Below are 14,922 nucleotides of genomic sequence, written 5' to 3' on the forward strand. Positions count from 1 at the left end.
TTATTTTGACACTATTATTTAACATTACACCGAAATTGTATACATAAATTATACCATTTTTAATTTAATTTTTCTTGAGTTTTGTGCAAAGACCATTTTCCTGTGTTATTAGATACGGTGTATGAGAAAACCGTGTCAAAATAGCACACCTGTTAAAAAAATTATGACATTTAATTCAATTTTACTTATGTCATTTTCCATAAGTTATTGTATAATGAAAAAAAACCTATTTGACTGTGAAACATGCACCAACAAGTAAAAGTGTCGCGTGTCAAAACACCATGCACAATGAACATCACTAACAACTTAATCTTTTTTTTAATGACAAATATAATTTATAAAGTAACCAAATACACCAAACACAACATAAAAAGTGCCACAAAAAAAAAACCAAGATACAAGTCAGAAAAACAAAGAAAGCACTAAAAAATGAGATCAAACAAAAGCACAACCACAACTATTAAAGAACTACTTTGGTACTTACAGGCTAGAGTTTAAACCAATCAGATTTACCATCAACAAATTAGATCCCAACAAAAGAGGAAAGATCCACCACCACATGCACTCTGAATTAGGACTAACCCTCGATCCACTATAGATGCCAGTGGAGGATAGGATTCCGAAGTCAATTCATAAAGGTGCAAGAGTTGTCTCTGACCTACCCAATAACCATTTCTAAGCCAAACAAATATTCTACTCATCCACTTCTTTCGCAGTTACTGTGACTCCATTAAAGATTACATTGTTGCAAGCTTTCCAAATAGACCAGATAACTACATGCCAAATCATAAGGTAACCACCCATATACTTAACCATGTCTTCTAAAGAAAGAAAATACTAAAAAAGCACCATAAGGTCTGTCATACCCCAAAATTTTCCCATCTCATTTCACTTTTTCATCTCATACAAAGGTTCAAGAATCAAGGTCTAACCTCAAGCACACTCTCCAATGATCTTCTAAACTAGGGTTTTGACCCCTCTAAAGAAAAATCAGTGAATCAAAGTCTCCAAAGGACTTCATATGGCCTATGATGTTTCAAGCTACCTCCATGACAAAATTCATGTTTTAATTCCAAGGATTGACCAGTCAATTGCTCAGAGAGTCAACAGTCGACTATTTTGACCTAAAAGTCAACTGTGGTCAAAGTATAGTCAAAACTCCTGATTTTTTGTCAACAACCTAATTTTGAAGCATCATTCATCATTTGATCAAGGATTGATCATGATTCATCAAGAAAAGTTCAGAAATCAACAAAATCCAAAGTTTCTAAATTAGGGTTTTCATAGGAGAAAGTCAACTGAACTTTGACCAGCCATAACTCCTACATGGAACATCAGAAATTTCCCATCCAAAGCTTAATTTGAAGGAAATTAAATTATCTACAACTTTGTCTCTCACATGCCAAGTCTAAAAATGCTTCATTTGAGAGATATGGATCAAAAGATTATAGGTCCATTTTGAAAGTCAACCAAAAACAATTTTTTGTCAAAGCCAATATCATCAAGATAAAATCCTCAAATGGAAAAAAGTTTCCAAAGTGGCTTGTAGAGAACATCTTGAGGTTTCCAAAAAGTCCTAGAAATCATCCATATCTTAAAAATTGAGGGAGATATGCCTTGTCAAAGTTGACTAATTTTGAAGGAAAAAATGTGAAATAAAAGGCCTCCAAATGGATTTTTTTGCAAAGAGGCCCATGATTTTAGGATCCAATATTGCTATACAAGTCATCTAGAAGCTCCAATATTGAAGCCACGAAAAAATGATGAATATTTGATTTAATTTAAATTTTTATTCATTAAAATTATGGATTTAAGACAAAAATTTTGAATAAAATTGAGAAGATTTGATTTGCTCCCAATATCAATCATTATCAATCATGCAAATAGTCAATATTCATTACCAAATTCGTGCTAAAGAGATTGGATTGAGAAAGATTGAAATTGATCAAAAATAGAAACATCCATGAACCATATTTTCTCAAATTTCCAATCAAAGATTCAATGAGATTTCCTCCAAGTTTGTTGACCTAAATCTTTCTCTTATAAATACTAAAGTTACTCAGATTGCAAGGGACGAAAATTTTGACTTCAGAAACCCTATTCAAACTCACAAAATTTGAAGAACAAATGAAGCTCGATTTTGGAGATTGGAACGGATTCAGAGCATTCTGAGAATTGGTACACATTCCTTGAACAATTCCAGAGCTATACCAATCATCACATTCAATCAACACGTCCGAAATTGCTACTCATTCACTCACGGTTTGCTCCTCTATTTTTAAACTCGATTCCATACTTTCATGCATTGTAAATCAAAATTGATTGTGTATTCATGTTTAGTGTGATCCTGCGAAGGTTTCTGGGTACTTTAATTGCTGTTTAGTCGCTCGTATCAAGAACGGCCATAACTAGGGTTCATAGTTTTCAGATTGGGGATTCTTGTATAGAGACGTTTTCAGGATGAATTAATGGTTCCATTGAGTTTGTATGATTGTATAGAGTCGATCTGGGTTGTTTTTTTTTCTTGTTTGGGCTTGATTTCATGCAGGCACCATGAGCATGGGATTTGCTACAACCTCCTTGGTGGCAGGTTCGCAGGAATTTCGTAGCAAAAAAGGTCTGAGGGAGGCCAACGAAGTAGATGATTCGGTGGCATGTCTTGATTGGCCGAATTCAAACATTGAGCGCGCTCTCTTCTTGCCATTAGGTGTCGTTGTTTTTTATATTATTTATTGAATGCAGTTCTTATTACGCGTATAAGCGTTTGGTTGAATGGTAAGGCGTGTGCTTGGTAATTTAAAGGTTCAGGGTTCGATCCCTGGCCTTTATTATATATTTTTTTTCAATAAAATGCAACTAAAGATCCTGTGCATCAAATTTGGAGTCATTAGCACGGGTACTCAGAATCACAACCGTTGGATGGCCACCATCATGGATCTCACGCACAAGACTGAAGGGTGTATGCCATGGATTGCAACATGCGCAACACAAGATTACCAGCTAAGTTTTTTCTAAATTTTCTTGTTTTTAATTACATAATATAGTTTTCTCTTTTTATTTTATTTTGCTTATTTATTTTATTTGTTTCCAAAATTCTCTTAAAATATTTCTTTTACAAAAGTTGTTCTAAATTTCTTTTTTTATATATCAAAAATAAAAATATTTATTTATTTTAATTTATTTATTTTATTTAAATGTTTTAAATTAATTTAATTTTTTTAATTGTTTAATTAATTATTAATGCTTTTTAAAATACATGTTAGGGTTAGGTAATTTAATCGAAATTTTATTTCGGCCGATTTATTTAATTAGGTTGAAAACCAATAATTAATTAAATTGTTTTCTGTTATTCATTTATTCTAGTAACCATAGTTAACTTGTGCCCTAATCAGGGTTTACGAGGATCCTTCCTACACTGAAAAAAATTTCTTTTTTCTTTGTGCAGAGTTTCAGGGTTACCATCAGGGTTCTTCCGATTACGCGCCAAATTCAAAGCTAAGTTCCAATCCCTCCTTTTATTTAAATATTAATTGTACCTTATAAATTAAATTAGGGTTTGATTCCGCACTGTTAATGAACTACTCCTGCACTCACCCTTTGTTTATTCTTCCTTTGCCAATTTTCAGGGTTAACCAACCGGTCAAAGATCGAACGTTCGGTAACCCTAAAATTCATTCTATTTTTAGTTTCTTCTCTAATTATTATTTATGTCAGACTTATTGCTCTATTGGGGTTTGTTTATTGCTTTTTCCCCTCCCCATGGTTTATTTTGTAACTGCTTCCTGGTTGTATTGTGTGGCCTTGAAGGCACTTAAAACTGTTATGCATTATATTATTACTGCGTGGTTAGTAATTTAGGGAGTGTAACCTCGAACTGAACCTAGAATAACTAATTACAAGATAATTTTCTGAATTAATCACGTGATTGTGCACCCACACACCTTTTATGGTAACCCCTCTTGTTGCCTGTTGCTTGTTGCCCGTTGCCTTGTTGCCTTTTGTTTTCAGTGCAGAATAGCCAAGTCACTCGAATACGAGGACACCTCAGCATTGTTGCCCTCAGTTCATTCTTAAGATCATAAGTCCCAATGATGCTGCCTTCGATTCGCTTATATGATCTCGTCCCTCGAAGTTGCCTACGAAATGCCGAGGTGTCCTCTGGTTGCCTAATAATAATGACTATTCTGATCCTTCCCTTAGACCACCTGCCCTTCTATGGCAGGGACAGTCTTATGGCGAACGATAATCTCGACGACTCTTTAACCTCCAATAAAAGGACATCCTACCCTCTTATGGTATGGATAGCCTTTTCGAACCGAAAAGCTAAAAGAACAATTTTCCTAACTTAGGGTAGGTGCTCCTGATTGCTTACTCTTTTCAATTCAAAATTCAAAATCTTTTTCCACTTCTTTTCAAAGAATCTTTTCAAAAAGACTACGCTTATTTACAAGTTAAAGTTCTTATTCAAACATTTTCTTATTCACACACTACAAACATTTTTGAAATCAAAGTGAGCTAAGCAATTAAGAGCCCATGGATAACCATGGATGCAAAGGGTGCCTTACACATTCCCTTTGTATAAATTACCCCCCGAACTCAAAGTCTTTTTAAAAGGTCTTTTTCTGTTCTTTTAGCCTTTCCAATTGGATAAAATAAAAGTCGGTGGCGACTCTTGCTCACCGCAACATTTATTTGCGAAATAAAATAAAAGTCAGTTCTCCCACCGTATTACAAGATCCTAGTGAATAACTACTTGCCTCCCCAACCACATAAACTCTATGCCACACTGAGTATGCTATCTCACAAGTAACAAAATGACGAGAAATAGACTCAACTAGAAACTCATAGAACGGACAAACAAGCCTACGGGTATTAGATATCACTCTTGTCCTAAACAAGTTGACTCTAGAGGGAAATCTATCATGCAAAACCTGCCAGGAAAATAACAAGATCTTAATTTGTTATTCTCGTGACATTTATTTTTCAGCATTAAATTATACGATAAAACAATGCTAAATGAAAATGACAAAGAGAATGCATGAATTGAATTACTTGTACAACAATAAAAGATACGTGAGGGTGGGTTATAGTCAAATGATTAAGACTCCGTACAATTTGTTGACATAGAAAGAGACCACACCTAAAGAATTGTACATAAGTTTTGTCTTTGTTTTTATTTATAACACCAAAAACGTATAATTTGAAAGAAATCAATTTTTTTAATCGAAAGAGAATTTTGGAAGGCTTAAATAAATTTTTCATAATAATAATAATTAACACTTTTATCATACTATATAAAATCATTGTCTCAAAAAATATTAAATATTTTTTATATTTTTTTAAAAAGTCATGGTCAAAAACCTTCCCCTTCCACTCTAAACTCCTAAGCAAAGTCTATGTGAGACATTAAACTCACCAACATTGCAGCTTTATATAAGTGTATAGTATCTAATTGGTCTTTTTGTTTTTGTGGCTAATCTAATTGGTCGTCTTAAAAAAGGTGTTTGGCATGATGTTAAGCAGTCTAATTCAAATGTGGGCTCAAAACCATTAGAAAATATTAGAAAATTTCTTTACCCACCTCCCTATGGGGGGTCACCCCCAGCGAAATTCCCAAACTACCGCTGCTTCGGAAATGAACTTCCGAAGCGCTTTTTTTTTTAAAAAAATTTCCTTGATTCGGAAGTTCATCTCCGAAAACACCTCATGGGGGGTGCGTTCGGAGATGAACATCCGAAAACACCTCATGGGGGGTGAATTCGGAAGTTCATTTCCGAATTATGCAGAAACTGTGTTTTTTTTTATGTTTTTTCTTAAACGCAACCGCATTTTAATTAAACGTTACCGGCAAATAAAATAAACAATAGATAGATTGAAAACACTAATATGATAAATAAACAAAAAAAAAATACTAATCCGATGAAAATAATATATACAAACCGAAACAAATAAAAATAGTGTGCTAAAGATACAATCCGAAAACAAAAAATAAATAAACCCGACCACTACTGGGTGTGCCTAACCCTCTCACCCTGGGCCCTCCTCTGCCGCCTGTATGTCGCCGCACGGTCCGCATCAAGGACGATCATCTCCATCACCGCGACTGCCTCTGGACCGCCCCGCTCCACGATACCTCGATCCAACGCGTCCCGACCAATCATCGATATCCGCTGACAAATCGGCATGAGATCAATGACGTGATCATCCTCGGCCTGCTGGTTCTCCAGGATCTCCTCGTGTGCTGGCCTAGGAGCGCCGGGAACGTCGGGTCTCAAGAGAGGATGGGACACCCGGTAGAACCATGTGACGTACCCCTCCACACTGTGCCAGTCCTGGGTGACCCGCATGCGACGGTACTCCTCCGGTACCACATGATCCTCCCAATGCTCCCATATGGCAGTGAGCTGCACTCTGGTCACTGTGTCAGGAGCAGCCTCGAAGGGTGACCTGGGTATGATCTGCACGAATCCGAACTGACGCATGCACTGCTCCGGGAGATACCGAACCATGATGCCGGTCCCGCATGCCAACCAGCCTGAATATAGAGCAACCCCGTCGAAGGGGACAACCTGAGCGTAGTCGGCGAACGGCCTCCAGGTGACGTCGTCGTGCATCGTGCGGTCCAGGTACAGGCGGTATGGTCCCACCGCATCGTTCCCCCTCTGGAGAACGTATCTGGCGGCCCTGGGCATGGGGTCCACATACTCAGGATCGATGTGGAAGCCGTGGATGCGGGAGAAGTAGGAGATGATCCAGCTCTGAAACAGAAACAAGATAATGTATTAAAATTAAATACGAAACATAAATAAATAAATAAATACGAGAATGTGTTAAAATCAAACGTACCGTAAGCAGAGTGCAGGATCCGACCAGCTGCCTCGTCCTCCAGTTGGAGGCCTCATTCAGCTTCTGGTAGAGATATGCCAGAGTAGCTGCCCCCCAGTTCCACTGGTGAACGGTATCCAGGTCCATGAAATAGCGGAGGTAGGTCACGTCGACGTACCTGGCGCTCTTGTCCACAAAGCATGCAGCGCCTACCACATGCATGTACCAGCACCGGAGAGCGCAGTCGCGGTGATACTGTGTGAACAGGTCGTTATCCTCCTGCTCGGCCTCGGCCGCCGCGTCCAGGTGGAACTCAAAATAGATCTTCAGTGTAGTGAACCGGACATGAGGCCCACAAGTCGTGGCGCACTCAAAGTGAGCAACCTCCTCCTCCATGCCCAGATAGAGCGTCATCCACTCAATGGCCTCCACCCTCTGGATCTTGGAGTGGGTCAACAGCGGCCCCCTAATAGGCAGGTGGAGAAGACACTGGACGTCATGCAAGGTGATCGTCATCTCCCCAACCGGCAGGTGGAAAGATGACGTCTCCTTGTGCCAGCGCTCCACAAATGCCCCCTGCATGCCGGTGGTGATGGTGGTGTACCCGGTCATGCAGAGCCCGCTAAGCCCTGAACCTCGCACATGGTCGTTAAACCACTGAGCTGCTGGTTTAAACAGACCGAAAATCTTCCTGGAGTGGTTAACCATTTTCAATGGCTCTCTCTCCTGTTACAAACAAAAAACAAATAAGCGAGAAATAAACGGTAAAATTATAAAAAATGGTGACAAATAAACGGCTAAGTTAAAAAAAATACCTCTCCCTCCCAGATCCGCCGAGCGACGTGATCCTGGTAGTGAATCAGCAGGGAAGTGTCAAAAGGCCCTCCCGGATAGCTATCCACCTCCTGCTCCTCCTCCTCCCCGACTGCAGGGTCAACATCCGGTATGACCTCCTCCTCCTCCTCCTCATCATCATCCTCCTCCTCTCGCTGGCGGGAAGAAGATACCCGAGCCAGCCTACTCCTATAGCCTGAAGGAGATGAACTCTCCACCAAGTCCTGTGTAACGCGCACACGGCGTCCCCGGCCCCGCCCGCGTGTCGACGCAAGCTGCGCCATCGCCCGCTCGCGTCTAGCCGACGCAGTCTGGGACTCCCTGCCCTGTCTGATGCGTGCTGGCTGGTTGCCTGTCATGTTCCTGTAAACAATCGAAATTGAAATCGATTAATATGCGAGACAAATGAAAAAACAAAAAAAAATTGCACTTCTGATACAGTTCGGAAGTTCATTTCCGAAACTGGGATGGAGGTGTTTTCGGAAATGAACTTCCGAAACACCCCTGCGCAGAGCTTTTCTGCAACCTTCAATGGCAGACCCCAAAATCAAAATTCAAACCTATGTATACACATTCTAAACATCCTAAATATCAGTATAAACCTAACCTAATACATTTTTTGCTATTTGTAAACACCCTAATATACATTTTAATCATAGATCTTAAAATCAAAATGCTTACCTATTGAATAGATTGGAGGACTTTAGAATGTAATAGAGCAACTAGATGGAGCCTTTGAGGTAGCTTGGAACTGGTTTGCACAAAAATCTCTTTGGGGTTGAGTTTGAAGAAGATTAGGGTAAATGATTTGAGGGAGGGGGCCGTTTTGCTTAATCTGCAAAACGCGCAGTATTTCGGAAATGAACTTCCGAAATTTCGGAAATGAACTTCCGAAATATGTCAAATTTTTTTTAAAAAAAAGCGCTTTCGGAGATGTATCTCCGAAAACACCTTTTTCTTGCATTTCGGAAGTTCATTTCCGAAGTCAGGGGTAGTTTGGGTTTTTCACCAGAGGTGAACTAGAAGGTTGGGAGGTTGGTAAAGAAATTTTCAAATATTATACTTTTTTTATTTGAAGCTGTTAAGAGTTTTCCTTTGTGAGTGCACATGTTCCACTAACGATTTTACTTAAATTTAACAGAAAAATTATTAAGAAGATAGAAGTGTATAGTTAACCTCTATTTAACACAAAAAGTATGCATATTTACTAAGAATAGAATTTGATACTCTTTTTAAAATAATAGAATTTGTTTGTGAGGATATATCGACTAGGTAGGCTGATCTTTTCTCCACCACATAAATAAATATCTCTTTAAAATAATAGAATTTGATTGTGATTGTGAGGACAAAAACTGCATTAACTCCTGAGTCACAAAAAATGAGAGTATATATGTCGACTGAATATGACATTACGTTTTTGGATCAAATATTGTTATCCTTTTTTGATTTCTAGATAAATATTCTATTTTTATTTTACTTTAGATCTACATCAAAATCAAAGCTTTATAATACTCAACTCTTTTGATACTAATAATTGATTTTCCAGTGCATACATAACTTTTTGGATAGTAATTATCATCCACATATAATAGAATAAAATGAGAAATAGATTTTTTAAGTTAACTGTACGTCAGAAATTGAATTAAGCTTTTAAAAATGCAATAGTGTAAAATTTCTTCACAAAAAGTTCAACTTTCAATTGTAATTCTCTTTTTAAGATATTAATTTTACAATTGCGCATTTCAGATATCGATTTATATTAATAATTTGTATTTGATAATATAATTTTTTTAATTAAAAAATTATTTAAATTTAATTTGCAAGACTTATATATATATATATATATATATATATATATATATATATATATATATATATATATATATATATATATATATATATATATATATATATATATATATATATATATGAGGAGGGATCAAATTACACCCGAAGAGTTACACCACGAGTTACACTCGTTCAATAACCACATTTCGAATTAATATTTTTAAATTCAACCGTTCGATTGAAACATAATATCATATAGATCATACCTATAAAGTTTGAACTTAATCTGTAATGATTTACTATATCATCAAGATATCCAAAGATTAACGTTAAGATGAGCTTTCATATAACGTTAATTTTGATGTAATTCAATGACATAGTAAATCATTATAGATTAAGCTCAAACTTTATAAGTATGATCTATATGATATTACGTTTCAATCCAACGGTTAAATTTAAAAAATATTAATTCGAGATGTAGTTATTGAACGAGTGTAACTCGTGGTGTAACTCTTCAGGTGTAATTTGATCCCTCCTCTATATATATATATATATATATATATATATATATATATATATATATATATATATATATATATATATATATATATATATATATATATATATATATAGTCAACCCTTGATAAGATGCATGATAAAGAAAATAAAAAAATTATGACTAAATGAAGCATTAGTAATTAAAATGCTTAGCTTTACATCAAATGGTCATTTATTTATATAGACCAAATTGAATTTAACTTTAAAGAATTTTGAATTTTTTTTATAAGCAACAAATTATATTGAAACGAGTACTAGGAGTATTCAATCCGATTACAGAGGGAAAACTATTTACAACAGCACATGTAAGGGGTTAACCATCCAAGTAGCTATATATAATTGAAGCTGACCCAAATAAGCGGCATAAAACCAATTCCAAGCCAACGATTTTGCCATAAAAATAATCTCTTGACTGCCCTTCACCCCTCCATTGAACAAGATATTGATTCTTACTAACCAAATAGCCCGAACTACTGACAACCATATGATTATACTACAAAGGTTATTTCTATATTGCCTACATACTACCGAATAAAACCGTAAAAAATGATCCAGAATGGAAAGAGCGGTAGGATACAAGTTTACTCCTACCCATTCCATGATGAATTTCCAAACTTCCGCGGCAACACGACATGATAAAAAGATATGAGTGTGTGTTTCTTCAAAACCCGAACATAAGGGACAAGCCAAATTAAGCGCACCTGATAAAACGCCTCTCTTAGCCAACGCATCCCTTGTTTGGAGTCGATTATGAAACAACCTCCAACCCAAAACTTGTATATTCGACGACGCCTTTGATTTCCAAATGAGCTTAAAAGCTTCCAACTTTTCAGCGCTTAAAGCTAAGGCCTGATCCCACCCAATGGACAACATTTCGAAGGCCGATTTAATCGAAAACCTGCTGTTGAGGGCCACCAAACAAACTCATCTTGAAGAAAATAGTTAGGGGTTGTATGTTGCAGAATGGTGTGCAAGCTGGCATAAGCTCCAGCCTCCAAAACTGTCAAAGAAACAGAGTTGTCACAAAATGACCAAACCCAAGATTTCTGGTCCTGAAATCCAGCTTCTGAAACCCTCACCAACGGTTCTTGCAATGCCTAAAATAGCATAGAAAATTAGTTACACAATGAATCATTACTTACCCAGCGATCCCTTCAAAAATCGGTATCGACACCGTTACTAAACTTGGACGATAAGCACATACAAAACCAATTGGCTTCCACTCCCCAAACGCCTAACATAATACATAAGTCCATCCACCACAAGGAGTGCTTTGGATTAACGCTAGAAGAACCATCGGCCCGGAATGCACACTTTATGTCTCCATATTTGAAAGATAAGAATTATGCCATAATTACCCCTTCTCGACCAAAATCCTCCAACCCCATTTACTCATTAGTGATCTATTGAAAATTTCGCAATGCTTCACACCGAGACCACCAGCAGACTTCGGTAAACAAATAGTCGACCAAGCCACCCAATTTATCCTTCTTAAGTTTTCTTGCTCATTCCATAAAAAAGAAAGTTGTATGTTAATAAGTTCTTGGATAAATACTTTAGGCGCTTTGTAAAACGAGAATGTAAACAGTGGAATCGAATTGAGAACTAAGTTGAGCAGAGCTATTCGTCCACCAAGATTAAGATATTTTCCTTTCCAATATACCAGTCTGCTCCTTACCTTTGCAAAAACCGAAGCCCATGAAGATCGTCTTTGTGGGTTACAGCCTATTTGAATACCAAGGAAAAGAAATGTTGATGGAATGATCACACGATGTAGAAAATCAGAGGCAGCCTGCAGAAAAACCGACATAACATTGATGCCTATAATTCTTCTCTTGCAGAAATTCACTGATAAGCCATAATAGAGCGCTCAAAACTGCGGAGAAAACAAACTCTAACAAGTTCTCTAACGAATTTATTTAAATGATTAAACAGGCACATTATAAATAAACGGATAAAACAAACTTTTGATATTAAAGTTTAACCCTCTTTTAAACTGGAATGAATGTTGATCAATTCAAGTTTGTGAACCTGATTAGTAAAATGGCCTAAATGTAGTGGCTTTGTGAAGAGGTTTGCCATTAGGTAGGGTCACTTTATGAGCACGAGATGAATGGTACCGACTTGTACTGTATCGCATACTACACAGAAATCCACCTCAATTTGTTTTGTGTGCTCTTGAAACACCAAATTTCTAGAAATATGAATTGCACTTATTTTATCATAGTAGAGGGTTACTGGTTTAAGGTATGGTCTTGGAAAATCCTATAGTAGATATAGAAACCATTGTGTGATAGAAAGGTTTTAGCAACTATTAAATCTAGATCTAGGGTTAACTAAGAACAAACATAAAACAAATTGCAACAAAAATAAAGAAATAAATCTGTGATAATTCTATACTCTCCCAAGAGGGAACCATCCAATAATTATAATAGGATTCAGACCTAAAGGGATGTCCAAAATGGGCCTAGCCCAATAAAAGAAATACAATTAATATAGCATAAACTAAACACTTATTTTGTAACAAAACCTTGCAGCCATTTGGGCTTGAGCCTAATCCTAATGGGCCTAGTATCATTACCATCCGGTCCAAAAGCAACCTTGTTCTCAAGGTTGGGTTTAATAAGGCCTTGGTGAGTATTTTCGGTGGTGGCCCATTATATAGGCCCAGCAAAAGAAATACCTTGGTTATTAGGGTTTGTACTTGTGCCGTGAGGGGAGGAAACGATGTGTGTTGGGGACAGCTCACTGCCTAGCGTATGAGGCATAGAAGAAATAGGCTGGAACTTGGGAAGCGTGCTAGCAAAAAGATTTTCAAAGGGTATGGATGTATGCGTCAGAGGATCCAAAGAAACCAGCGGTGAGGATTGACTTGGCGTGTTGGAACTCCTCAAAGCATCACGTGATGTACTCGTCTCAAGGACCACAAACTTAATGTCATGAGTTTGGGAGTTGAAGTCTTTAACTTTCTTATTTACTCTTGAAAGTTCTCTCTCTTTTCTTTGTACCACTTCACCGTTCTCACCTTTTGAAACTTCTCTCGCTTTTCTCTGCAAATATTTCTCTTTGCTCTGTAACTGTATGGCCTCACCGTCCTTCAAGATGTATTCCTTCCTCTCATTTTCAATGGTTGCATGCAAGGTAATAACTCTTGTGTCTTTATTTGTTACTTCTTTAGAATAATCGATGATATCGGTTGTGTTTGATAGGACCAAGGTTGATTGTTGTATGGTTCTTGTTGTAGGTTCAGATTCGAGTTCCTATCTAAAGATGTCCTCTTCCTGTGGCTCCCAGTTTGTTGAAATCGGAGACAAAAGTTCTGAAGGGTGTTTACCGTGAAAAGTACGAAGCTGAGAGACATGTATCAATGAATGGATCCGCGATGTTGGTGGTAGATCGAGCCGATACGTTGCATTTCTGAAATATTTCAAAATTTTGAATGGGCCAAAATATCTCTTTGCATGTTTCTGGGAGGAACGACGAACAATAGAAAGTTGACGATATGTTTGCAACCTCCATCTTCCGTTTTATTTTGGCTAATTTCCTTTGTAAAGCTTACATTAAGTCCTCACAGTTTTGCAAGGAGGTGTCCAAGGTGGAAACAGTGGTAGATCCGACTTTGTAGGGGGGAAACGATGGCGGTGGACGACCATAAAGTGCCTCAAAGGGTGACATCTGAAGGGCTGAGTGATAAGTGGAGTTATACCAAAACTCTACCAAATGTAATAAATTAAACCATTTCTCAGGTTTTTCACTCGTATAGCAGCGTAAGTAAGTCTCTAAACACCAATTAATGACTTCTGTTTGGCCGTCTATTTCAGGTTGATAGGCGGAGCTGTACTTCAAGGCCGTTCCCTGAACACGAAACAACTCTTTCCAGAAGGTGCTGAGGAACAGAGGGTTGCAGTCTGTTATTATGGATTTGGGACTTTGTACAGGCGGTAAATTTCCAAAGAGAAACGCATGGCGAGATCCTTAGCAGAGAACTTAGAAGGAAGAGAGATTAAATGAAAAAACTTTATGAGCCTATCGCACACTACGTATATTGTTGTGTGGCCGTGAGAATTCAGTAAGTGCGTAATAAAATCCATACTTAAGTTATTCCATACTTGAGTAGGTATAGGCAGAGGTTGAAGGAGTCCTTGTTTATTGGTTGTCATGTATTTGTTTTGCTAGAAGGTGGTGCAGGACTTAACAAAACTTTTGATGTCTTTGTATATTCCCGACCACAAGAATGAAGAAGACAAGCGAGCAAGTGTTGGCTGTAATCCAGAGTGACCACCTTCTGGTGTCAATGATATTCGGCGATAACGCTGTTTCGCAACTCGTGAGATTCAAGTTTAAAGATTATTTCTTTGATATACCCAAGACCATCTCTTTGCTGATATTTATTCTATCAAGAGGTGTCAGTCCGAACCTTAGTCATAAGTTGTTTACCGTCCGAATTTGACTTGTAATATTGCTTCAATTGGTTGATGAGGAGTGGAACAGGGGACAAGATGGAGAGCAGAAAAGAATCTTCTTCAGATGGAATGCGGCTTAAAGTGTCGACGACTTGATTTGCTTTTCCAGGTTTCTAATGTATGTCAAATTCGAACCCTTGTAACTTAGCGAACCACTTCTATTGTTCTGGTGTCTGGATAGTTTGAACCAATAGACTCTTTAGGCTTTTCTGATTTGTGAAAATGTGAAAATGTCGACCTATTAAATATTGTCTCCATTTATTGATAGCTTCAGTAATGGCGAACATGTTGCGGACGTACACCGATGATGCTTGGAGACGGTTGCAAAGCTATTTACTAAAGAAAGCAATTGGATGACCGCCTTGTGATAGGACTGCGCCTACTGCTACTCCCGAAGCATTGGTTTCAAGCACAAAGGGTTTGGAAAATTTTGGAAGACCAAGAACTTAGGTTT

At 37.5% G+C, this 14,922-nt stretch overlaps 1 protein-coding gene across 1 annotated transcript; it reads right to left on the reverse strand.

Annotated features, from left to right (window-relative positions):
* Positions 1 to 693: 693 nt before the first annotated feature.
* Positions 694 to 7,404, reverse strand: LOC131649613 (protein MAINTENANCE OF MERISTEMS-like). The gene is made up of 3 exons (XM_058919365.1): positions 6,847 to 7,404; positions 6,479 to 6,758; positions 694 to 773 (listed from the first exon to the last, which is right to left on the reverse strand). Exons 1-3 carry the CDS (start codon positions 7,339 to 7,341, stop codon positions 694 to 696), a joined length of 855 nt encoding a protein of 284 aa, XP_058775348.1. The 5' UTR covers positions 7,342 to 7,404.
* Positions 7,405 to 14,922: the final 7,518 nt, after the last annotated feature.

Source organism: Vicia villosa, linkage group LG2, assembly GCF_029867415.1.
Source record: "Vicia villosa cultivar HV-30 ecotype Madison, WI linkage group LG2, Vvil1.0, whole genome shotgun sequence".
Classification (NCBI taxonomy): domain Eukaryota; kingdom Viridiplantae; phylum Streptophyta; class Magnoliopsida; order Fabales; family Fabaceae; genus Vicia; species Vicia villosa.

Excerpts from the sequence above, each read along its gene's own strand:
- LOC131649613 (XM_058919365.1), bottom strand. The coding sequence starts at position 7,341 with ATGACGATCACCTTGCATGACGTCCAGTGTCTTCTCCACCTGCCTATT. Across the intron at positions 6,759-6,846 it reads GATCCTGCACTCTGCTTACG|AGCTGGATCATCTCCTACTT; the intron begins GTACGTTTGATT and ends TTTCTGTTTCAG. Across the intron at positions 774-6,478 it reads TCTCCCGGAGCAGTGCATGC|TTATCTGGTCTATTTGGAAA; the intron begins GTCAGTTCGGAT and ends TTTGGCATGTAG.